This window comes from Sparus aurata, chromosome 11, assembly GCF_900880675.1.
Source record: "Sparus aurata chromosome 11, fSpaAur1.1, whole genome shotgun sequence".
In the NCBI taxonomy this organism is placed as follows: Eukaryota; Metazoa; Chordata; class Actinopteri; order Spariformes; family Sparidae; genus Sparus; species Sparus aurata.
Window position 1 is genome coordinate 20,241,186 of NC_044197.1, and position 27,266 is coordinate 20,268,451.

General features: G+C 39.4%; 1 protein-coding gene across 3 annotated transcripts in view; it reads right to left on the reverse strand.

The window, feature by feature from the left end:
* Positions 1-27,266, reverse strand: part of LOC115591846 (adhesion G-protein coupled receptor D2) — a 90,949-nt gene that overhangs the window by 5,091 nt on the left and 58,592 nt on the right. For 2 of the 3 annotated variants that reach the window (XM_030434210.1, XM_030434208.1), the window contains one exon: positions 12,397-12,479. In XM_030434210.1, coding sequence (XP_030290070.1) covers positions 12,397-12,479 — 83 coding nt within the window. The remainder of the gene's footprint in view (positions 1-12,396; positions 12,480-27,266) is intronic. The other variant, XM_030434209.1, reaches the window with a different exon arrangement.

A 27,266-nucleotide genomic window follows, 5' to 3' on the forward strand; every position in this document is an offset into this window, starting at 1 on the left:
ACATTAGACAAAAGTGCCAGACTGTCTTGCACTCAAAAGTAAAGGTGTTTGTGACAGGCGCTTTGGCTGCGAAAAAAAGGCTATAGGGAATCAGAACACCCACACACTGTCATTACTCGCCTATTTATTTCAACTCAGAAAGTTCCAGTCTTTGACCTTAAACAAAGTGTTTTAGAACTACAAAAGTCGAATGGTTCATAACCTGAACCATTCGACATCCTGAACCATTCGACACACACAAGTGTACTTAGAAACACACTAACACATAACCTAAACTGTATCTTTGTGACTACATTGTATTGAGGTTCACAACTTTGATAAAAAAAAAAAAGGAACGCAGTGTGGCACAGAAATAAAACAGAAAAATTATAATTTGCTCATCTGTATTGACGTACACTTGACATATAAAGCAGTATTTTCACTGTTTTACACCATCAACTGTGTGAATATATCATTATACCACGTTTGATGGGCAACACAAGACTGTGAAAGGTATGAAAGGGGCATCCTTGAAACACTTATTTGTTCATGAGCAAGGGTTAGGGCGATGTTCACCACTTTGTGAACCACATGCTCAGGAACATTTCATAGTGCTTTTGTGTATGATTGCAGTCTGTTTTTATTTTCATTTTACAAAGCATCCCAACTTCTCAGGAATCAGGCATCGTGACAACATGGCACTGAAGAATATTTCCTGGAGATTGTGAGGTGCCCCCAGTATGTCTTAGTTTAAGTACTATACCAAACGTGAGAATTAACCCTCAATTAAATGGTTGTGAGATAAGATTTTTGTGCCCAGACGTCAGGTAATCACTCATTTTGCAGATTTGTGTCCCAGTAATGTGATAAATATGTAGTGTATACGCAAACACGCTGGTGTTCAGACACATACATTTGTTGCGTGGCAGACTTAATAGTAAAATAAAGAGCCTACTTTTAATCAGCAAAATGTGAAAAGTGACGAGGTCATGTGGTCCGTGTTTGCTCATTCATACTAACACTGATGGACATACAGTAAAATGTATATCTAACTTCATGCACTGGGGCAGGGTGGTGGCTTCAGATCCCATCACATAAAACATTTTTAATCTCACAGGACCACCAACAGCCTTGAGCTGTGACCAACTGCGTAACAGGACGGAACAGGACCATCACCAATCACACATAACCATCTTACACAACAGACATTGCTACAGGCACATATAAATATCCATGAAGCTATTTATCTACAAAATAAATTTAAGTGAGCATACAAAGATACACACTTAATAAGGCATTTTGTGCAAACAAAGATGCCAACATTACTGAGCTGAGAGGTGCAGTCGGTTTCAAACAAAGGCAGCAAAATGGTTTGGCAATACATCTTTTACTAAAGACTGAATGCTTTCCATCAAGGCCCTGTGCAATTTCAACGATATACAGCACTTGAAAACACAGTTCTTACAGACCGGCCTTAATGAGTTTTCAATGAACCGTCTTTACTCCTTCACTATCTTTAACATCATTGTTTGTTTGCATTTATAAGCTCCTGTTTATTGTGGCAAAGAGCTACAGAAATTCTGCTAAACAAAAAAGTAATACATGTAAATTCTAAATCAAATACTGTATATCCTTGAGTGTACTACATTCCATACCTAAGGCAAAGAGAAAAGATTCAATTTATTTTTTGTCTCTGCTAATTTGTGGCCACAGATGGGTGTAAGTATTTGTGCATGTGTCTCTGCACATGCATCAGTAGGTCTGTTGGTGAGATCAATATCAAGACCCTTAAGAGGACTGAATCAAGCAGAAAGAAACTTTCCTTTCATCTCCCCCTCCCTCCATGCTTCCTTTCTCTCCTTCTCTGTTTCAGAACATCACGGACAATTGCTGGCAGGCCTTCAGATCCAAACAGCTGCTCTCACATTGTCACTGTGATGGGAAACTGATTATTTAGTCTGCTGTCTCTCCTTTGGGACAGCAACAGTTTCTGCAAGCTACTGAGGGCTTAAGACGCTGGGTCCTTTGCCAGGGGCAGCAATAACACTGTAATAGAGGCTCCTATAAATGAACATCACAGACTTAAACATAGCTATGAAAAAGGAGAGTATGGGCCCCAGGGAAAATCTTTGGGGAACATCCCCACAGCATCTGTTTGGGACCGTGGCTCTGTTTTAGAGAGGCCAGGAGTTAAGTGTAACAGGGAAAAGGCTGCCTCACATCACATGCAGCTCTAGGTCTGTCATGCTGGTGTTGATCAAGCTAAACCTGACAAGGTCTGGATCTGCTCCACTGAATCACTAACCTTCCCTATCAACTGTGTGAAATTGTTAATCATGTAAGCATTTGTTTATCGCAATTCTTTGCTTTATGGTTTGGGGGCCTACAGAAAGAAAGTCTGAGTGTACAGGCTTATGTTGGCTGAAACTCTGCTGGATATCATTATTATTCCTGGTTCTGGTTGCTGAGGCACTGCAACCAACACCACAAGCCTGTGGTCCAGCCCTAAACGGCAGTGGACGCTGCATGTTTTTCAGATTCTCGACCAGGTCACTGTTTTAAACCTACTAATTCCCGATTCGCTGAATGGCCTTCCAACTCCATTAAATCCTTCCATGTTAAAACTATCCACCCCTGCAAACTACAGCATATGACATAACATCTGGCATTACACTGGCAGAGTTGTTTTCTCTCATTGTGGCACTTTCCTTTAAAACAACATTGTGCAAGAATTTGGCGTCCCTAAAGTTGCAGAATGAAATTCCTCTATACATCACTGTTGTAAATATGGACACGTGTCTACATGCATTTGTACTGATTTCATTACTTATAATCAAAAACTAGAGAGTTGACAACTTTTCTAACATAGCAGACCATCAAGCCATCGGCTGACAAGGAGATAAACAATTTTTTCATTCATGAACTCTACATTACTGCCAGCTATATAATGTGGCAAAACAAGATAAGAATTTGTTGAAAAATGCAGAGATAAAGAAAATACAGAAATGTATGATTTGTTTTGTCTGATCAAGGTTCTACTGACGAAAACAACAATTTACGAATTAGGAAATGCAACTCTCAGAAAACAAAAATGTATAATAGATGGCAAAGCATTGTTCAAATCGACCTTGATCGACACTGATGCAAGATTGACAGCAAGTGGGCAGCATTCTGGTACAGTTCACATTAACTGGCATTTGACAAGTTCTCTCTCTGGGAGTGTACCAGAGCCCAACATTGCATATCAAGCTCAGAGTCTAATGTGAGGTGAGTGATGGAAGGTGAGCTGAGGCTGTGCGAAGCCTGAGGCTGAACACCAAAGCACAGGGCAGCGGTCGGATCAATACTGGCTCAGCCAGAGACAAACAGGGTCGGGTGGTAGGTTGCAGAGAGACGACGCTTCCTGACAAACCCGGGCTGGTCATTCATTCATTCACACACACACACACACACACACACACACACGCAAACACACACATTTATTTATAACAATAATGCTAGTTATTGCTGCATCCCATGTACATCAAGCATTTTCCTGCTTTCCTCAAGTGTTAAACATTGGATAATTACTACACATAATCAGAAAAATATCAAAAGTAATTATCAAGCATAATTATTAATCAGATAAGGACTTGATTGCTAAAAAACTTACCTTACAGACTATATGCCAGTTAAAGACTTGAAGTTGTATAAAGCTGTGGAGTTAGGTGTTATTTTGCAGTGGATTTGGCAATAGGAGCAACCTTTGAACTTTGCGAAGACTAATTGATTTCGGTGTTATCAAGAATATTACATTTTAAGTTTCTCGATAGCCCAAACATTACAGGGCATGGCACTATATTTGTGTCACCGACTAATGTGTCAGCAATTTTAAATACAGCCCTTGCACCATGAAATGTCAAAAATGCAAAGCATTCATTTAAAAGTAATAAGAAACCTGCATCCAACAGTAATATGTTTTAGTTTGTAGTGCCAAGCAGTCATATATGACCAATTTTTTCATCTTGTGGGAGGACAGACACACCCAGCGTGGCCAAATCAGAAACAGACGTTAACAACTGATAAAAATGTCAGTTGAAATTTGTAAAAACTCATAAATAATGGATGCTCCAAGTAGGCAGGGGAGCATCTTCAATAAGCCCAGAGTGCCGAGCATGCTTTCTCATCTCCACACCGAGAAGCCATCTTAATGACTGCACCCGGAGACCTGGGGGTCTCCATCAGCTCCCCCCACCCCATTTCCCTCAACCCCAACATCGGACCCCCCTCATCCTGTCTGTCCATGTTCCCAACCACCACATATCGTGCAGAGGGGAACATGAGCTCTTAAATTAAACATTCACAGCAGTGGCTGCTGCCTGTTTTAGGCAAATCAGCAGAAAATGAAACAAACAGGGCATCTCAGGAAGATCCATGTGCACTTGAGACTTTTTGGGGGGAAGACTGAGTGGGTCAATCTTGTGGGGAGCAGAAAACGCAAATAGTGTAATTTATACTTTTTTCGTTGTTTTGTGGATAAAAGAGGCTGTTCTAAAGTTTCATTTTGGACATGCATGAAGAAGTTCAAGAACAGTTAATCTTGTATATATATCTCTTTCTGTGTGTTGAAGGGGAGGGGCAGCAGAAGATAAACAGTGTCTGTAATTATTGTATTTATTGATAAAGAGCAGAAGTAAGAATGTTTAAAAAATAAGTCATATATACATAGGCTTTCTAACATCCTGCATCATCACTACTGGGTTAGGGGTGACACTAGGGAAGGATGACAGTGGATAAGGTAGCGACTACTATCCCCCTCTATTGACCTGAATTCAGGCATAAACAGGAAATTGCCTACAGGAAGGAAGTCATATTTTTTTACAGCTGTGCCCAGGATGAGGACAGCATTGCGCAAGAGTTAAATATTCTACATACGTATGAGATTTAATCAGATGTCTGATGACTGCGATGAGCCATTCTGTATTACACACAAGTCAGCCAGAGTAAGACTAGTGTTTGTGTTTTGAAAGAAACCTGTGGTCATTGTCTTTTCCTGACACCATTAAAAAGGCCTTTTCCTGCAGTAGCCACAGATAAACCTTTTTGTCTTTTTGTTTTTGCTCTTGGATGAGGATCAAAGTGCTACGTCCAGACTCTGGGCTTGTGATCTGTCAGGATACAGGGATTTATATGGCACTTACATCCTACGATACTCATCACATCTGCAAGTCACAGCGATAAATCAGATTGGCTGCACAGCATTACCTACACAGTATATACGCTGTGGCTGTAAGGCAATGGATTCTGTTCATGAAGCAAAGATGTTTTGTATTGTTAAAAGATAAAAATCCAGTTGTTCTGAAGGGGTCTCAAACCTCTTCTCTCTGTTATTGATAAGTTATTTGACTCACGACTGCAATACATGAGATGTGTGCCCACAGGAACATGCACTCTTTTTGCTTACATAGATGAAGAGGCTTGATCAATTTCTCTGTCTGCCAAAATGGTGGTTGAACTGGGCTGAGAGTCGGATGCTGAGGATGGTGGGGGAGGCAGCCCAGAGCTCTACAGGAAGTGATTTAATGTCCAAAAAGACATGGGCTTGTTTTTGCTCTGTCTCTTTCCTGTTGTGTTCTGATAGGGACTTCCTCTCCCCAGTGGGGATGGATACGGGTGTCATCCGTCCATCCATCCAACCCACCCCCACCCACCCACACACAGCTCACGGAAATATCATTCTGCTGCCATGCAAACCTTGCAAAACCCATTCAACTTTTGGGACATCAGTGCAAAGATTGTGACTGTCCCTGTGTATGTATGTAGCTGGACTGGAAGCTTTGACACTTTATGGACACACTTTACATTTTAGGCATTTATCGGACATTTCATAAACATACAATGATTCTTTGTGAAATTAAATAGTTAAAAATACTACATTTCTTGAGCATGAAAATGACACCAATCAATACTGACAAGGTAAAAAGTTGAGATGTGAGAGGCCAGGAGAAAAGAGACATTACATTCATCTGTTCTGTGTGTACTGGCATGCCCATCCATTTAGATGTTTGTGAAGGTATCAGCAATAACCTGCATGTGTACTTTGTATGGGCCTGGGGAGCCAGAGGGCTCAACCCCAGCTATGGTAACACCAGGATGATCTCTTCCTGTCTGCCTCAGTATCTCTACGACCAACTCCCTTCCTTTCCGCTAATACAGAGTAACAAGCACTTATACACACATGTGCGCGCACATACAAACGTGCATGCACGCACATTTTATCTGTTCTTTCCAGGGATAAGATGAATAAAAATATAATGCAATCCAATAAAATTCTAACAGTATCAACAAAACCCAAACATCATAGGCCAAAAAGGTAGTGTTGTATTGTTCTATTTGTCATTTTTCTAGTATTCTTGTTAATACACTCTCACTGTAACTGAGCCCTTAAATCAAATGTTGGCAGTATCGTTGATGGTCTGAGTGGACTTACAAAAAGTGAGTGGCTCAGGCTTATTGTGTCATGATCAGGGACATGTCATGGACAGGTTATCTGTCTCGAACTAATCAAGTCATTCATCTATTACTACCATCATCCTTAAAACCAACTCTTTGGCTTTGTTGTCATAGATTAGATATCGTGAAGCTTTTTTTGTAGAAAGAAATTACTACTGTGTGGGTGTTTGGATGTCACCAGGTCTATGCAGTGTTTCCACCAGTGACCAAAGCACCTCATGCCATAAGGCTTATCTGCTCTCTCTGTTGAGCGATTTAATGCTATCACACACAGACATACACACCCACCCTCCAACCTCCTCTCTCTTATTCACCCCATCCACAAACACACTTGTACTGTGGTAGCTTCTCTCTCTCTCTCACACACACACACACACACACACACACACACACACACACACACACACACACACACACACACACACTCGCACAACACACACAGATGCATATGTGCACACTCATTCACCTACAGATGGAGGAAATAAGCTCAGCGCTGCCTGTGTCTGCTGAGGATGTGAGGTACAGTGATGGCACATTAACGATAGGACCCATGACAGCACTATGCATCGGCCTTTCTGAACAAAGCAGGCAGGCAGTTTTTAATTCAATGAGGATTGTTTAAGTGAAACAATGGCTCTGTGCCCCGCTGAGGGTTAGGAAAGGGTGAGAAAGGTGAGTTTGTCAGTTGTAGCCGGCCGTTGTTTTTGTATTTTAGGCATGGATGATCCCGTGGGTTTGATGGGGTCGTGCATCAGAAATATCTCTTTAGTGTAACAACATCCGCTGTTTTTCAGGTAACTAACAAAGAAGACTGACAACGAGTGGGATAAAAGGGAAATGCTACCAGACATGGCCACAATAATACCATAAACACTACGAGAGGCAATATGACTCATATATGGTTGTATTTTGGAACATTTCTTTCCCGGCCATTCTTAACAAAAACATCTGACTATGAATAAGACAGTATTTAGGAAAGTATTGCTCAAAGTTCTTTTTTAAATACACTCAAGCTATCAAATATTGTATCAGTTCAAAATTGTTTTTAAAACCACAGCATTGTAAAATTGGCTTTCATGTAAAGCTACAGGTCATTTTTGTGAAACTATTTCAAAAGTGACAACACCTCATTTTAAAACTCAACTCCATAATTAATTAGAAAAACTAAATTAAACTCTCATTATATTTACGGAATGGATACAGTAACCATATCATCATCTGTGATTAGAATTTACTTCTTATGTTACGACCAGTCAGAGTTGTTGATTCTCTTTTTCCCAAGATTGTTTGTGCAACTTGTCATTATTGTGCGAACGAGATTGCTTTACATCTGATTACCTAAATTCAGTCAAATAAAACAACAACGCTTACTACATGTAAAGAAGAGAGGTTTTGTTTAATCAATATGCTTAAACATATAATAGAGATGCTATGAGATGAGCTATACAGTTGTTTTGTAAATTACACAAACTACAATTAGGCTATGTGAATTTGTATCTACCCATACATACACATTAGATATAGTGCAAAGCTATGAGGCCTGCACATGTGTGTGTGTTTTCAATCCAGCATTTGCATTCCTCACAGCCCATTTGGTCTATGCTAATGGAGTCTACTCATGCAGAGCAGCAGGTCTTAATGAAATACCTTTGGCTGGTGATCAGTGCTATTGATCAGCCTGATCCCCAGCTTTAAGCAGGGCTAATTGATCAATCACCACTGGTTGCTTTGGATTAATGGAACAGGACTGGTGCTAACCCCAAGACATCTGAGTGAGTGAGTGTGTTTGTTGTTTTATGTGTGTGTGTGACTGTGAGAGTCATAAACATTTTACGTTGTGCATATGTTTATTGGCATTTGTATGTGAGAGAACTGCCGTGCAAAGACTACTAGACCACCCCTCTCAAGGGAAAATAATATAACTTTTGATTAAAACTACACAAAAGTGACAAGACAGGTCTGTAAAAATTTTCTGAAAGGCTGAATATGGCATTTTAACATGAATACACTTTGGTGCTTACAGAAGTGAAGAGCATATTTTCTTCATTAAGACTTTGTCAAACAACTACTGAAATTAAGGTAGAATTGCTGGAATGGCATGGGTGTGAATGTGGGTGTCTTTAAAAGGTTGCAACATGTTCTACAAGTTGCAACATGTTGTAAAGTGTCTATGATGTTCTGGTAGGTCATTTAAAAGTTGTTGTTTTTTTTTGTTTTGTTTTTAATCAAATGAAGGCCATAGCCGATAAGTCGTAAGGTCACTCCATCAGTCATTAATGTCTTGGTGAGCTATAAAACGGCAATATTTTTTATCAAGAATCTACTGTAAAACCACAGTAACATTTCAGACATTTCAATATTTACAAATCTGCTGACTGTTGCTGATTGTCCATTTCCATTTCACTTAATGTTATATGTCACATGAGAAATTATTAAAGGTATTGTATCAGATATCAGTTGCTCAAATCCCCTTTGTGGTGGAGGGACTGAAACACAGGCCAAAACAGGAAACCCCAATACCCCACACATACACATACACACACGTTCATAACCCTGCCATTGAATGACTGACAGGCTAGCTGGCCAGTGGGGGCTCCATGGAGGTTTGGTGTCTGCACGTGTGTTTGTGGGGTTGGACTGAAGGTTCCAGCTGGCCTGTCATGGGACTCCCAATCGCGTGTGAATGGTACTCAGAGGGAGCTATGGCTATCTGGTCCAACACTGAAACACTCAGCATGCTGGAAAAGGTTAACTGAGGTGAGTTCAGCAGGGCAAAACCAGGAATATGTTTTTCTGTTTTATGCAACAGACCTCAAGAGCCCAAACTAAAGGATATGTTATGATATATAGGATTATTATTAAAAGGATCAAAACATATGAATATTTAATTGGGTTTGAAAGCAAACTATATTTGAAAATGACTTAGGAAATATCTCCATGTTTTGTTTTATTGTCATTACTCGTCATTTGTTTTTAAATCATGATGTTTAGGGAAATTACTCTCTAAAGCTCATTACTAAAAATTTCTAGAACAAAAAAGCATCCTAGAGACTATTACAGACAGTATAATAAGTGGACGAAGATTCCAGGTGAGAATAGTGAAGCCACTGTAAAAGTGCCCTCAACCTACATTCTTTTTCATGGCTAGTGAGGGGTGACTCCAGTGGTTTCAAAAAGATGCCTGATTGTATATAAACTCTTTTGATTTTTTTACCTCAGCAAACATTTTACTGAATGTCTCATATGTCTCAATTGCGCGTTTCACGTATTCATCAATACATGATGATTTTCATTTAGTAAAATATGGACCCAAACAAATTGAATCCGACGACCATAATCTTAAACGGGATGCTTCAAAACAGGATATCACGGGCGCACAGATAGTCGAGTGGTTAGAGCACATGCCTCACAACGCAGCGGACCTTGCTGCATGTCACACCCTCTCTATTTCCCATTTCAAAAATCTATCCACTGTCTAAATAAAGGTGTCTATGCCTAAAAAAAATCTTTAAAAAAAAACAAAAACAAAACAGGATATCACAAACCAAAAGGTGATGTCACAGTGGCGACATCCACTAATTGATATAAAGTTCATAGTCTGTGTAAAAAAAGCTTAAAGTAAGAAATGAAGTTATATTTATAAAAAAGTTTAGTGTGACTAAACTATGCATAACTTTCCCAACATTGCAGCAGGTGTATATGTAAAGCACATCAACTTTGCCTGAGGCAAATAAATGCCAGACAACAATCTACCAACATGAATCACATCATTAATCATTGAACACAATGACCGCACTTACTAAAACCTTATCTTTGATTGTAACTGGACATCACAACCTGTCAAGGCAAAGTCTCCAATGGCAACAGCCAATCTGAACCGAATCTCTTGATTCGGTTCAGATTGAGCTGAAACCTGAGGACCGCCCTGACAACACACACACAACATCTCCACCTCCTATCACTAGTTAACAATGATCAGCTAACAAACCACACATAAACACTCCCACACTCCTATCTTTTGACTGACTCGCACATTTTGTGGAATGAGACCACAATTCCACCCAATAACCTCTGGTGTGAACTTAATTGTGTATACTCTGGTATTGAATTTCGGACCGTGCCTGGGTCCCGTAGAACTCAACGAGAAACAGACGCTGTGAACTTGACAATGAGTGTGTGTGAGAGAGAGTGAGATAGAGTTAAGGAGAGAGAGGGAGCGAGAGACACGGACCACCCAACGGCTGTGAAGAAAAACAAAGCTGGGTGGAGAGAAAAGTCAGCTTCGATCACACTGGAGGTAGGACAGTTGGAAGTTGTTGTGTGGTAGCAGTTCGACAAGGGTGAAAGAGGCAGCAAGAAAATGAAAGTGAAGCCCTGAAAATGTGATTTAATCTTGGAGTAGGTTTTTAGTAGGATTTATTTTAAAGCCAAAATGCTAAATCATCTATTTTGTTTGGATAATATCTCTTTCCTAATTGAGTAAATTTGTTTGTCTTTCATTTTTTTTACTATGGTTGAAAAGTTGCCAGCTTAGTGATAATTGTACGTGTTATCAAGGGAATGGAGGTACATGTGCATTGGTTTTCAATATCTAACTTTGAGCACTGCCGGTTTTCATTTTCCACATTTATGCTACATTCACTTATAATTCAGAGCTCAGGATTGCTTACTTAGCGACTGAAAAAATGTTTCAAACCAGCTTTAATTAAGAGTCTCTAAGGGAGAGAACTGGGTATCTCATCTCAAACTCCAGTTTTATGCTTTGAAATAAAATTAAGATGGATTCTCAAACAATCAACACAAGACAAATATTAACAGGTAACCAAGGTTTTACTTCAACTTTGTATACTATATGCAGAACAATTTCACTGTGTCAGTATTGTTAGTTGTATGAATCTAAAGCATAAAGGATGCTCAGTAAACCCTTCTCTGGATTAACAAAGGCAAAGAAACCAAAGCAAATGTCATATATATGTAATGGATTATAAAGTTATATCTCTTATTTACAATTATTACAGCAGCATCTTATATTAGAAAGGTTTTATTCATTATCTTTATCATGTAAGTCCGGATGGCAGATTTTCTGCAATTTGAAAATACAAAAGACTTTAAATTTGACTCAATGAAGGTAACTTGTTTGAAGGAGTTATGTGGTTATGTGTGATGTGGTTCTAATGCTGGCCACCAGGGGGACAGGGGAGAGTGGAGGCTTCAATTCATCTCAGCGAAGAGGCAGTCAGTCAAGCAGTGGTGAGCAAATGTGAGGGGATGTGTGTGAGGGAGAGAGGGGAGGGAAAAAGGGACTTCTGCTAAGCCCTGTAAGTAGTTTTGTTTTACATAATGGGATCATTTTGGGGAACACTTGTAATTTGGAAAACAAAAATCAATAGAATATAAAATATTTATCGATATCAAATTGAAATGAAAGCATCAATAATTCTGTATGACTTTGATATCCTCTTTCTGTCAAATCAACATTGTGTTGCAGTAAATTAAGTTACACTCAATTACTGAGAAGTGTTTGATTACATTAAATTTTTTACTGACTACCTTTTTTTGTGTGGCTACAAGACCTTTATTTGGTAAAAAAAAAGAAAAAAAAAAAGGTTTACTTACTTCTTCGGTATCAATAGATGGGAATCACAAGTATTTCTTACAAGCTCTGAAATCAAAGTTTAATTGAACTGAATGACATCAAACTGAACCAACTGACTGCACCAACTGACTTCCGACTTGCTTCTGTTGAATGTGTTAACCCAACACAGTGATCGCTCAGCCCCCGACTTCAGTCTGTTTTTGTCCTGAGGTCAAAGATCAAATGCTGCTGTTGACCCCTGAACTGCTCTGTTACCCAAAGCTCAAAGTCCTGCTGGAGTGACTGATACACCCTGCTGTGCGTGTGTATGTGTGTGAGAAGTCAGTTACCTTTCTATGCAGATGAGTGTCTTTGGAGGATTGGCTCAAGGGGTTGTCCAGTCTTTCTGGAAGACAAGGAATAGACAGCTGACCTGAAAACAGACATACACACAGACAGAGATAAAGACACATGCAAACAGTCAGCCTGCTAATGGTGTTCACCTCCACTGAAAAACTGAACACACACATTCACACACACAAGGACACGTGCTTGGAGCAAGTAAGTGAGTATAGGCATCTTAAAGTAATTTACAATGAATAAGAACACATTAAAGACCATTCTTTAAGGAGGTGGACTAGGGAAGGCCTGGTTTTAGCAATTTCATGACTGTGTCTCAGGATCCATAAAGCTTGCCATTCAGTACATCACAGTATGAACAATTCCAACAAGAATTTGTAGGTGCCAGTTACTCCCAATTTCTAAAATGGAACAAATGTCTTTAAATAAGGGACAAAACAAAAGGTATGTAAGTGTATATGTGAGTCTTCATTGAGCAAAGGTTAACATTACAAAAATGATCCAAGGATTTCTAACCTCCATGCGACCCGTAAGACTCACTGATCTGAACCAATTATAGACGGAAACAAGACAGAATTACAAAGGATGGCCCAAAGGTGGAGGATTACATATCAGAGCCAATTAAAGCAGAATACGAAGAAGGCAAGATGAGCATGGCTAATGATACCATATTAATCAACTTTCATCAACTCATTTTTCATTTCAGGCACTCAGTAGATGCTCTCATCTGTGCTGTCATAGAATGAGTGAGCAGGTACTGTTAGGGTTGCTAAAGTACTGGGTTGTTCAAGGATATATATATATATATACATATACATATATATATATATATATATATATATATATATATATATATATATATATGTATATATATATATATGTATATATATATATATATATATATATATATATATATATATATATATATATATATATATATATATATATATATATATACATACATATATATATATATACATATACATATACACATATATATATATATATATATATATATATATATATATATATATATATATATATATATATATATATATATATATATATATATTTGTGTGGTTTCACCACGAGGAGCAGGTATTATTTAGAAATAAGCTGTTGTCATGATGCTGTGGCTACAAAGAAATGACAAACTAAGCATTAGAATGAGATCGTGAACACGTTAACTTGTTAAATATAGTCTATTTATAAGCAATAACTTAAAGAGATTAAACATTTGACTGTAGGATGTCCTGATCAGTTTTACACTGCTTGGCAATGTCCTGTTTGATTGGGTTGGTTTTATCCAACCAGGGAATTCATCTACTAGAGCAACACCAGACCTGCATAAACTGGTTAATGATTTAGTAACTATGCTAAATTTGGGCTATTTTTACATGTCATGGTGGAGAATTTTGGTCTTTACATTATTCATATCCCCAGCAGTCTAACAATCTGTATGTTAAACCTGAAAGTTGCATACATAGATATATGGACACAATCTCAGTAGGTATATCATTGTCATGAACCCATCCGCCCCATCTGTCTGTCTCCCTGCCTGTCTCTCTCCTCTCGTTCAGGGCCTGTCATGACTGCTCTCCAACAGGCCTCCTGTGTCTGGATTAATCTCCCTGGATGACTGCTGATCTGAAGGTGGGTCGACCACCATCCACCAACACCAAAACCAATTTCACTGTGTCACTGCAAGACACCCCCGCCCACCATTCCCCATCGTCACCCACACATGCACACACATTGCAAAATATCTTCATCTGTCTCTGTCTCATCTACATGGACGAGGGCAGGAGGGTGGGTGACTAGTCCGAAGGAGAAAGGTCATCACATTGAAGGAGTTCATCATTCTGAGGTGTCAGAGTCGTTCTTTAGGAGAGCAGATGACAGGGAGAGGAAAGAGGAGAGGATGGGAGGCAGGGAGTAACAGAGAAAGATAGAGGGGGTCTGTTTTTGTCTGGTTATTGGGTAACAGCCAAAAGTTCATCATGTCCTGGGGAGCTAGCTGGCATCCACTGTGTGCAAATCAATCATAATACTGTTTGTTTTTCAGCATCACATGTTGTCTTTGATTGTATCTTAATTATGTACAACCTACACACACGCACACATACACATCTTGCTGAAGCTATGAATGGTCACTTAGTGGCGAAAAACACAACAGAGTGTTTGTTGAAACACAAGAAGCTGGTAGTCTAACATAAATACACACACATTTAGTCATCCCGAAATGATCATACGATGCATCCACTACACTCGCTGGCGTCTGGCATGAGGTAAACAGCTTTTAATAGCATCAAACTCGCTGCAGTTTGTTTGGGACCATCTGTCCAGTCTATTGTGTTTCTCTGTTGTGGCTCTTTGGAAGCCCATTGGGTGACAGCTGATGTATGGGCTCTTACAAAGTCCCCAGCCAGGCCCTCGGGATCCTGCCACAATGCTTTCTCCCCATCTACGATCTATTTCTTCCTCTTTTGTCTTATTATTTTCCTGGTCTCTTTTCTGCTTCACAGTGTGTTTTAGATCTTGCTGGTGCTGTCCGCATCTTCCAGGGGTGTTCTGTCAATTTATTACGGGTAGGAGTAGGAGTGAAGGAACAAGAAATTGTGTGCATACGTGTGCATCTGTGCTGAAGGTTGGGTCCCAAAGGTAATGCATACGTATATTTGCATATTTGTAAGCACACTTGTAAGCTTGATAAATACTTTTAAACATTTTCTTTCTTGAGAGTTGCTTTGGTTTGACCTTTTCACTTCAGTACAGTCAGATATTTCACCATCAGAGGAAAGGCATATTAATCCATTTCTCCACTAGCTTGTGGTTCTAAATGAAATGAAATGGTTGTATTTTCATCACATTTCAAGTATCTTTATGCATATCCTCACATTAGAAACGGGTATGGGAATTGCTTGTGGTGGTTCTTATCAATTAATCAACATTAACAGTTAATGCTATTTATGTCAGATGGAAACATGTAACTCTCATGACTGATCAACTGTTTCTGCTCCAAGAGAAGAAGAGGACGTTTGAAGTAGCTATCTAAAGAAGTGTAGATGGCAGGACTTTTTACTTCTTCTTCAAGGTTGACATCAACTAGTTTTGTTTGTGGTTGCAAGCTTCTTCTACTCTGTTCAGTACAGCCATGTGTAGTGTAACCTCAACATGCAACATCTGATAATACAACTAGCCTAATTATTTGCCCCAAACCAATAGACTGAGGTGTGCCTAATCCACTTTTCTTGTGTGACATTTCAAACATTTTTGTTCAAATTTGCTTGACAATCAAATGAAAACCCAGCAATTGTATAAGATGGTTGCTGGAATACTATTGTATTGTGATTTAATCCAGTTTCTATTTCGAACAAATACAATTTAACTGAGTTTTAAAGCCATGACAAGAAACAGTGAGTCGCTAAACAGTTAACTAGAAAGCTAAGACAGAAAATATTGCATTTACATTTGTGAGAATTATCTGCATTACAAATGTGGGAAAGTTGTATCAAGGAGTTCAAAAGTGTTGACCATTAATTCCAAGGTTAATTCAGGACAGACATTAGATAGTGAGTGCAAAGTAGGACAGGTTGAACTTAATTTGAAGGTATCTGCTATAATACCTCAAGTGATCTACATCGTGCATGCTTGCAAACACTGTTTGAGAAGCATCATCAAATTTCTCCACCCAATCCATAATGTTCTATGGTTTACAGAAAAAACATGAGTGAGTATTTCTAACAGGGTTCTTTCAGAGGTTGAGGAATACACTAAAGTTGAGGGGTGGAGTGGACGCGGGTTCAGGAAGTTTTCACTCCTTTCTTCCCATGGTGCCCCTGGCCTCTCCAACTTCCAGTCAAAGGCTGAAAGAAGCCAGATGCAGGCAGGATAATCACCACCTAATAAGAGGCTATATTGAAAGCAGGCTGGTGCTCATACACTAAAATGCTTGAAAGGTGTGTGCATACACATACACATGTATGCAACATGGGTAGTTGAATACATATGCACACACATAGTTGGGCAGGTGTAATTATGGTGCACGATGACAAACTTTAAAAAGAAGCATATCACTCACATTCTGCACATGTGTGGACAAGTGAGTGTACAGAAAACAACACACTCATACACATATGTAAACACACAGACAGCCACACCAGAACCGGATCATTTCCCCTCTTCTGACTTTAGTTCTCTACCACCATCCTAGAAAAATGTTAGCATATGGAACATTTCTAGATATACCAATTATCAATTTAGGAAATGAAAGAACATGATCCCCTATGATTTTGTATATGGTTGGTATCTGTTTTGGTGTGATCATATGAAAGAATGAGAATAAGCATAGAAACTGAAGTCCTATGCACACTCTATGGAGTGACAGAATTTTATCGAACAATGTTTTTTTTTTTTTGTCCTTATTAAGTATAAAATGTAGACTTTTTGCTTTCTTTGTATCCTGGATCAACTTCTCATTGAGTCTAGTGAGTATGTTGGCAGTGATAAAACAAAATAACAGCTGAAGGAATGTTCTACGCACCAATCTTACATTTCAGCAGAGAAAATGGCTCAACATCAACCAGTGTTGGTGGACTGCAGCCCAGATTAATTCAGTTCCATTTATAAAATGTGGCACTACTGTGGTCTTTTACAACAATGAACATATCGTTTTATTTGTTACTGCATGTTTTTTGGACACAAACACTAAGACGCTCTGTATTAATTACCATGATGAGTGCAACATTTTGCATGCTTATTTTTATTAGCCAGTGAATTCACAAACACTGACTACATAAAATGAGTGCTGCTATGTGTTGTATTCAGCCACTATTAGACTGTGTAGCGGCTGTGGGTAATAGTGTTGGGAAAACACTTGCTGTACTTCTTAAGCTTTCAATATTGTTTTACTTTGCATATTAAAATTTGGTACTGATAAAGTATTCTACTTCATTTGCACTTTTCTTCAATTGTATTCCTTTCTTTCTCATCTCCCTGGTCTGCTTCTACCTTCTGTAATACCTCTTTCCTCTGTCTTTTCTCTCTGACTTCTTCTATGGGTTTTTGACTTTTGTGGGTTTTGCAGGGTAGGGTGGGGTATCACTTTAATAAACTATTTTTAGTTTTAGTCATTTCTCTCTCTGTAGAAACATGTGAAAAGCACCTAAAAGAGGTGTTGAGTTTGTAAAATTGTGTCTTATTTTATCATACATTTCTGCCATTATGATGCACTATTCTGTTTTTCAATTATCAAATTGATAATGTTGGCACACTGCCTTAAATTTTAAAAAGAAAAGCTGCAGAAACCCTCCTCTAAATATAAGAATACACCATATGACTCTCTATAACACATACAAAAGCCCGGCTGTAACATACAAAGAATGTACCTTTCTCCAAATATATATCCATAAACCATCCATTCTTTCACATAAACTCACACACAACACAACCATTAGTCGAAACGTACACACTCCCCCTGTGGCACCGCACACCCAGTGTCCTGGTCTTATACCATCAGCAGCATCAAAAGGAGAATCTATATTCTCCCCTCTGCCTTTTTTCATTTGAGTGACTATGAGGAGCAGCAGCGGCAGCTGCAGCCTCTCTCGCTGCTTGTGCTCAGCCGGGGGAAGGCAGTAGGTTTAGCAGGCGAGGCAGATTTATGGCGTTGGAGGTGACCTCTGGGGCCGTAACACGGTGATGGGTGAGTGGCTCTCAACAGTAAGCTACTGGCACTTGACAAAGTGCCCGAAGCAGAATGAATTTACTTCTCTTTTCCTCAATCATCAAGCAGCCACTGCCCTGACCCCCATCCTGACTGCTATAACAAGATCTCCCATCTCACAAGGGCCTGAAAAATTTACTGTCACATCTACTTTTCAATGAGCTCAAGTGAGCACTTCTTTCACCTTCAGCGGAGCAGGTGCTGTTGTGGAGGAGGGCTAACCTGCCCCAGTGTGTGTTGTATATGGTGTGTGTGTATGTAAGAGAGAGAGTGAGAGAGAGACAGACCTGTGCACACATGTGCACAGTTCTAATGACTTGCCCCCTCACTTACCCAGACTGACTGTATTACACTCACGTAACCTCATAATCACACATGCTCACAAGCTTTAATACAGTATTTCAAACATACAATATCACAGAAAGTGAATAAGACCATACTTATTTTGCACACAAAAAAACACATGCAATAACCTTATACCCTCTCTGACACTCTCACACACACATAAGGAGAGAATGGGGTTGCCAGCAGGGACACAAAGGGCACTGCTATATGGATGTCAGTAGACACCTCTACCGTTTATATTAGAAGTCAATCTACCTTATCACATCCCTTATACACATATACACACACTGGCACACACACGAGGCATTATGAAGTCTATGTGTTTGCCAACTTTCATCAGCATGATGGCAGTAGAGTTGGACTTAATGATCCTGATATTTTTTTATATGCAGACGATAAATCTTGCTGCACACACATTCAGATTTCACCTTTCTTGCACTCTAGTTGTTGAGGTGAAATCACAGTGGCTGTGATAGAGAGTAAACATGACTGGACTTAAGATATACATTAGTATTTCAAAGTAGTATATGCAAAAGTGTTGTGTAATATAAACAAATAACAAATGTTCCCTTTATTGAATCAAACTGCATTTTTGGTAATTTCTTAAATAAGATAAGCCTCCAGTCAAATTCTATATATGGTTTTTCAAACAATGCATAAACTCCACCATCTTTTCTGTGCATTTAATGTCATTCTAATGACCTCTTTCCACTGGAGTAAACACCAACGAGCATGAAAATGCTTTAGCTTACATTGATTTAAAATTCACAAAAGTAGAGATAGTTCAGAGTATCTCCAGATATATGATAATTAATGATAAGACCATGTTTGAGAATCATTGACAAAAATGACAGTGGCACTATCTTAGCATACAGCCCTATGAGAAATCTGGTATGTGATGTTATTTGTCTGTGCAATTTAAATTCTTTTGCCACATAGTCATAGTCATTTAATCTTGTTGATTGTCTCAGCAGAGAAGGCTCCATTTGTTTAAATGGTGACTGCATCAAATTATCGATATATATTATAGTTACAGAGCCAATCAATACATTGTATATTACACAAAGGAAGTTGGTTAAGCCAACATTTCATTTTGTCAACTTCACTCTTTAAAATGCCATAACTAATTCAACCTCTTTCCTTTTTATGAGCCACTCTTTTGCCCACCCTCACCCACTGAGATAATGTTATTATGATGAGCCAATAAAAATCAATGATTAAACATGTGTAATTTTCCAGAGACGATGTATTAAAATTTATTGTCTCTCTCTCTCTAGCGAGCCATCACATCAGCCCTAGAGCGGCAGACACTCTGGAGGAGGTTACAACTGAAAATAAAGAAGGGCATTAAAAGCTATTCAATAAGCCACTGTAAAATTGATCAGGCTATAAAAGCCGCTGCCCGCCAGCTCTCCTAGCCCTCCCACCCACTCCAAACAGGGAAATGTGGCGGCGGAGAGCATGGAAGGAGTGATGGAGAATTTGGAAAAAATACAAAAAGAGAGAGGGGACAGAGAAATGGGAAAAGGTGAGATAGTTAGGGGAGTTATAAAGAGTTTAGCTGTGTTTGATGATGCTGATATAGCACTCACAGTATTATCACATACATAGCAATTAAACAGTGCGATTTGAAATGATATACTAACAAACCATTACATGTACTGCAACTCACCAGTCACTGTATAAGATATTCTGCATTACACACCCACACTCAGAACATACAGTAATATTTCCTGTTGTCTTTCTCCAGTTGACTTTTCTTACTAAATCCTTTTGATTCGGAGTCACTTGCAAGTTTCCAGAGTCAGGCATGTAAAATGATATGTTACTGGCTGTCACAGCTGGTAATCCACTAGAAAAAATTAAACACTGTCAGTGGAATGTTCACAATCCAACCACATCTGGATTGCTACATCCAGCAAGACTTAAATGTCTGGCACTAAAATGGATTTCTTTAATACCTTTATTGTTTATACATAGTGCCAGGCCATTATTGGTCAATTGTGCCTGTGTAAGTCAAGGGAGAAAAGTTAATCTCAAAAGAAACATCTTACATCTCATTGGCCTCTGCCACCAAATGTTTTTTTTTTCTTATGTTTTTTAAGTGGAACAACTGAGGTGAGACTTCAAATGACTGAGAAAGATAGATGAGTGCATTGTCCCACCAACTTCAAAAAGTGAAGAAATCACCAAAAATGGGGAGCTAGCTGCACAACAACCCCTGGAGATGTATTGTTTGATAATCTATATGGACAGCATGCTACTTGGGCCTTTCTATTGCCATCTTACAAAAAAACGTAATTCAAAAAAAAAAAAAAAGAGAGAGTTACAAGAAACAAGAAAATTCCACTGTGGAGCACAGCAGTGCTGTCGGCTGAATCAGTGGCAGTGGCTTGGCAAACTGCGTTTTCTTTTAACTTTCAATTCTCCTAAGCATCCGTGCTTCACAGCCCCTTGGGCTATTGCCTTTCTCAATCTGTCCCTGGAGAGGCAGGAGTTATGGTCCCTGTCGATTGAGGAGAAAGGGATGTTATTCCCCTGTCACCTCCTGGTCGCGCCGCCATCCTCCCTGCCCTGATCTACGGCCGACTGCCCCCCTTACTCCCTTCCTCTTCCCCACTTTGCTTCGTCGTAAGCTGTCGTTGCCATGGGCTGTTGAAATGAGGACGATGGAAAAATGTTCTGGAGGGGTGGAGGAGGAGGTGCTGATATTGGTTTAGAGGTGCTGTTGGCAGCTGCATGATGGTGGTAGTGGCGAATGTTTAGTACAGTGTTAAGATACTTGCAGAAAAAAAGGTGTGTGCTCTCATGTGTATGAAAATGAACAGTAAATACACGCAGGATAAGGAAAGAACAACTATTTTGCAAAATCTGTGATTTAGGCATTTTTCCATTAAAATGTTGTTGTGCTGCTTTACACAATGTATATTTATTAAGACAGAGCATAGTGTCCCTTTTTTGCAGCAGAGAGTGGTGGTGACTTGGGGTGGGGGGAGTGAGACAGTTTGTCCCAGGGGAGGTGACCTACTCCAGGGCACATGCAGGTCCTTGAGTGACAACCTTGATAGGGGAGCAGTGACAGGGTTAAACATGAAAGGCAGTTAGCTGGCGATTGTGTGTGATCAAAGGTGTGGCGGTTGCTACCTCTGTGTCACAGCGGTCCCTGTAGGCATGGTTTCATGTTGGGCTGCTAATTGCTACAATTCTTCAATTATGTCATACATTTATTATTTTAGTAAACCCTAAGGGTTTTATTTCTTCTTGTTTTGTTTCAATTTCATAGCTCTGTCATCTTTGATTTCAGAGGGTGAATCTTTTTGAATCTTGGCATTAACATGTTGAAATTTATCTAGACGAGTTTGTGTGCATGTTTAAATAAGCTGTATTTCTGTGCGAGTTTCATTTGTGGTTTCCAATACATTCTTAAAGAGAAAATGTGTTATGGTTTTGTTTTCTGCTTTAGTTAAGGAACTATAAGGATTTAAGAAAAAAGTACAGGCCCCCTTAAACCAAAGACACCACCAATGAACATCAGCAGTGCACCTGACACATGCAGGACAGAGAACTTCCACACCTTAGAGAGTCCCATTTTCATCCTGGCCAGCACTCTTTTAGGTACTACAGCACCTTAGGCAAATCCAGAGCTTGTGAGGGTCTTTCTGGGTGAAGGAATAAATAAATAAGCAGATAAATAGATGAATAACCCAGAGGAATGGGAACCCATGCGGCTTGGCCATCCATCATATATCCTATTACCACGCACTCAGCGGCACCTGCAGTATGTATAATGCAGTCAACCTCTGTAAGCAGATACAAATTCGACTCTTTTCCTCCTCAATTTGTTATATCTGACAACGCCACAGCTTGTGCCTTGTTGTTTCTTTGAATTATGAATAGATTCCCTTCACCAGACTTTCGCTTGTGCGTGATAGCGTGGCGTTGTTATGCAGAACAGCTGCGGAAAACAAATTCGAGAAGCCTGGTACGCTTTGTAGCGGTTGGGCGAATATGCATAAACAGTTGCATTTATAGCCACTTAAGAACAACCAAATGGGCTCAATATTTCATCTTTGGATTTGTTACATTGGGTGTGATGAATTAGAAATGCCAGAATGTACTGCGAGTGCATAGAATGCAGTTGTTTCAGTGTTTCAAATGATCGGAGAACAACTTCAAGATTTTTCACCAGTGAGATATGGTAGACACATGGTTAAATTGACAATTTAAATCTTAATTCCCGTCAGAAAGTCCTTTCCCTAATTTAGCCATGACACTTGGAACCACAAATATTACCGATATTCACAAAGTGAGACAATAAAAGAATGGAAAGAGTTTGTGTCAAAGGAAGAGAGGGAACAACAGACAGAAGAAAGGAAAGCTAGGGACTAAATACAAATTAACAAATCAGTTGCAAGAGGAAGCGAGAGAGTGAGAGCAACAAAGTGGGAGAGAGGAATGTAAATAGATGGCAAACTGACAGCACATTTTGACCGCTGCCTGTTTGTTTGGGTATTTACACAGTGAGACTACAATCAAACCCTCAAAGCTTCAGCCCATATGACAAGAGCCCATTTCAGGGCCACATATCCTCCAAAACAGCCAAACCAGCAAATGAAATCCAAATCCACACTCAAACATAGGCACACACACATACACAAAACCCCAAAGCTATATCCACTTATTTGTCCATCACTTCAAAATGCAAAGAGGATGCAGGAAAAATGCAACAAATTTAATTTGTGCACAGAGAGAGGGGCAGGGGATGATATGCTAAGAGGAAGTGATTTTTATGGGGGACTTGGCTGAACTTTCAAGCCCTGTTTGGTTTGAGCAGATGTAGAATTAGTACACATCACTTTGCATCAAAGAGACGCAGAACACAAGCTGCCGCTCAGAGGCCAAATACCTCTCTGTCACACAGACACAGGCACACCTAACTTTTGCGTTTCTGCTGTGGTAATTATCCATGTGATATCAATTCCTACAGCAACACACTTCTCTTGTTGCTCTTTTGGAAGCATGTTTGATGTCTACAAATAACAGTTAGACCAGTTGAAATGAATAAAAAAACACAATCACAATGGTTTTTTTTTCCTCTTCCCACTATAAGAAGGCATCTGAATTATATCTTGTTTATAAATTGACCAGTAGAACAGTTCACACTTGTGTTACAGTGTTAAAAAAGACCAGACACCTGATTCACATATTCATGCATCTAGTACACTCATGTGCCAATCAAAAATATTTAAAATTGTAACTAATTTGTGCCACGGTAACAGATCTGCACATGCAAATCCTAATGAGGGAAACCCCTACAGAAAAGAAGCAGCAGTCACCTCACAACTGCGTTCATTTTGCTTCATTTCAATATATCAAATGAAAGATTTAATATGTCAGATCATTTGCATATTTTATTCATCAACAAACCAGTCGTTATATATTCACTCAAATATCACTCAAAGTGAATAGTGATACATTTGCTTAGGATTTAAGTTATCATTATATTGTAATATAGCCTATATGACTTTCTTGCCTGAAAAGGTGGAAGGTAGAACATTTTATAATTTTCTTCATGTAATGCAGTTTTCTCAAGTGTTAACATCTTCAGACAAAATGAGATTGTTAAAAGAATATGTATATCACTTTCCCTTGATATGTAGTGATGTTGCTGTAATTCATCAAAAATATTTGTGATATTTGACTTTGTGTACAAAGTGGTAGAGGTACACATCCCCAATGACAGAGAAACTGATTCAACATCAAGCAGCCAGATGACATTGCTGCAAAGATGCTGTCATTACACAAGGGAATATTTCTTTCTTTCAGTCTTTCTTTCTTTTCTTTCTCGCATTTTTGAAACCAGGATTCTGTTGCATGTCAATGAACTGGGCTAAACATGCATGACAAGCAATAGTGTGTGGGTGGAAAGAAGGACGGGGGAGCCAACCCCATGGTGGTGTCAGTGAAGGATCTGTGTGTAATCTGCAGAAGATGCATGCAATAGACCGCCACACTACTTTATCTACAAGGCCCCTAATTGCGAGGGATGTTGAGGAACACATGTTAGTAAAAGAGGAAGGGGTGTCAGATGTCAGCAATGTGCAGGCATATGGTTCCTACAAGCTGTGTTACATAAACTGGAAATGACACCAGAAATCAGGTCTGCTAAGATAAACTTGTGAGAACCACATAAAACTGCAATATACTTTACATATTCTTCATTATAGTCACCCGGTACACAGGTTTTTAAAATGGGGACAGACCAACTAACCAACTGACCAATCTATTGATGGTCCTATAGATGCTTAAAACATAATCACACAACATTGATCCAAAATCAAATATCTAACATAAAATGTGACCCTCATATTTAGAAACACTATGATATTAAGAAGACATTGAGGACGGTGTCATCACTATTGCACAACTGACTGTTTCAATTGGAATGCGTATCATAAAAGACAGATGACTGTTGGCCATCTTTGCTCTTTGAGGTTAAGGTTATAAGGGGTCTTATATCTAAAGGCCCCCACACACCGCCCAGACGTCCAACTGCCTTATCCGACCACTCTCCGACCACTCCGTTGCCTCTTGTCTGACCCGTTCGGCAGAAAAGTTGCATTGAACACACCGCTTCGACGTACTGCCTACTCCACAGTAGCGTGTACGTTCTGCGCTTGCGCGAGATGCAATAAGCGGGTGGCGCTTGTGTTGTGAGTTGTAAACGAGAGGCTTGTGCACGCAACTCTCTTTACTTTCGATCAAAACGAAACTTAACTATTTTCGATAAAAACAGCTGCATACTAAACATGCAGCGAAGCATTACCAAACGACCAAGAATTAATTCGTCCTGAACGGACATAACAACTAGTCTGGTGCCAGTACTGCAAAACATGAAAACGGGGAATGACGAAACGGAGTACATAGAAAAACAAAGCGCACACAGTATTGCGCCCCTCCCACACACCACGCTGATTCGCCAGCACAACGCCAATCAGAACGGCCATTCAGCTGGCACACAACCAATCAGAGAATCCAATGGCTCAGACGTCCGACGGCCCTCCTCCTCAGACTTCGCATGCTCAGTCGGATCCGACAACGTCCGCGCGGCTCTGAAAGCTTCCGACGCACCTGAACACACCAAACATATGTGTTCCCGACCTCGTCCGAGCCTCTCCAAACGCTTCAGACGTCCAACGGTTGGGCCAGTGTGTTCCTACCTTAAGACTGGCCACCAGTTGATTCATACTCCAAACTAATTCGCTTGACTTTAAGAGTCAAGCAGTCTAAAGCAATGTCAGTGTTACCTCTAGTTTTTGCTTCTCTTTCTATCAGTGTTGGGGGTACCATTTTACAGTTATATCTTTACCTTTATCAGCAAAAACAATAATATAACACATTACTCAAGTAATATGTAATAACTTGAAAGTTGTTTTTCTTTTGTTAGAAAAGGCCCACTGACATAACATCAAAACTGTTATTTCTTCACAATCTGTTGATAATTTTAGTGTATTTTGGAATGTTTTTTACTAAAAAATGATTACGTATAGCTCCTTTAACAAAGCAGGAACTTGTCGCCAGGGAACACTATTGACCCTGCATATTATTCCGTTTAAAAGGGCTTGCAGCCTTCAACTCAGCCATTGTATGGGGCCATCTAATCAGGAATGCAATACTCATGCACATACACAAACACCCACACAACCCTTTCCCTTTCAATTCAAATCCCCACATACTTCACCCCCCATTCCTCTTTTATTCCTTCATTTTGCACTTGTCCTTCTCTCATGCCCACAGTAAATATGTGCTTTACTTTGTTCACCTTTTTCATCACGCACCCTCAACATAACCCACTGTCTGCCTTGGACATTGTGCCAACCAACTTGAGTAAAGAGAAAGATGGAAAAGGCAGGTATCAAAAGCAAAACACTCCCCCTCATATACACCCACACTTACCAAGAAGGGGTTGACCTTGCACACAAGCTACCACTGTCACTTGGTAGTGAGGAGGAGATGCTGTGGTTATTGTTAAGAAAAATGGGTCCAATCTGGTTATTTGTTGTTTGTGCTTTATGGTCATAAGACATGTTGTAGCATATGTGGAGCATACAGTCAAATTATAGGCACCACAATATAAAGCAACCACTTCCTAAAAAAGCAAGATTATGCTTATTCCGGTCCTGGCACCGGAATGAGCAGATTTTTTTTTTTTTTTTTTTTTTGCCTTCTTAAAAATGTTAAAGATGCTATTTGATCAAAAACGACAGATCGTCATGTATTGCACAGTTTACTAAAATCTAGATTCAATTCCATATATATTAGAAATACTATATGACAAACTTAATAATTTATCGAATAAAACATAATAAAATCGTCTACTTGCCCTTTCAGAGTACCTTGTCAACTGTTGTTTTTTGACAGCATCATTTAAAAAATGGCCCAGTAAGAAAGAAAATATTCAGACATGTCCTGTGTAGTAAGATTATCATCTGCTGATTTAGGCTTGTCATGATGATTACAGTACATTACAGTACTGAGAGTTCATGTTTGCCTGTGTGTGCCTTGCTGCATGGTAATACATGCAGTACATACAGTAGCATTAGTTTGTAGTATAGAAGTACTCGGCTGCCAATTCATTCCAAGAGCACAATCACATGGACCCGATGCATTTGCATCTAGTAGCATTGAGTCTGGAGTAGATTGTAGAGGCAGCAAATGGTCTGAGTAATAGCATCTGACAATCAATTATTTCTACAATTGTGTAACATCAAAAAGATGATTTCCGCTGCC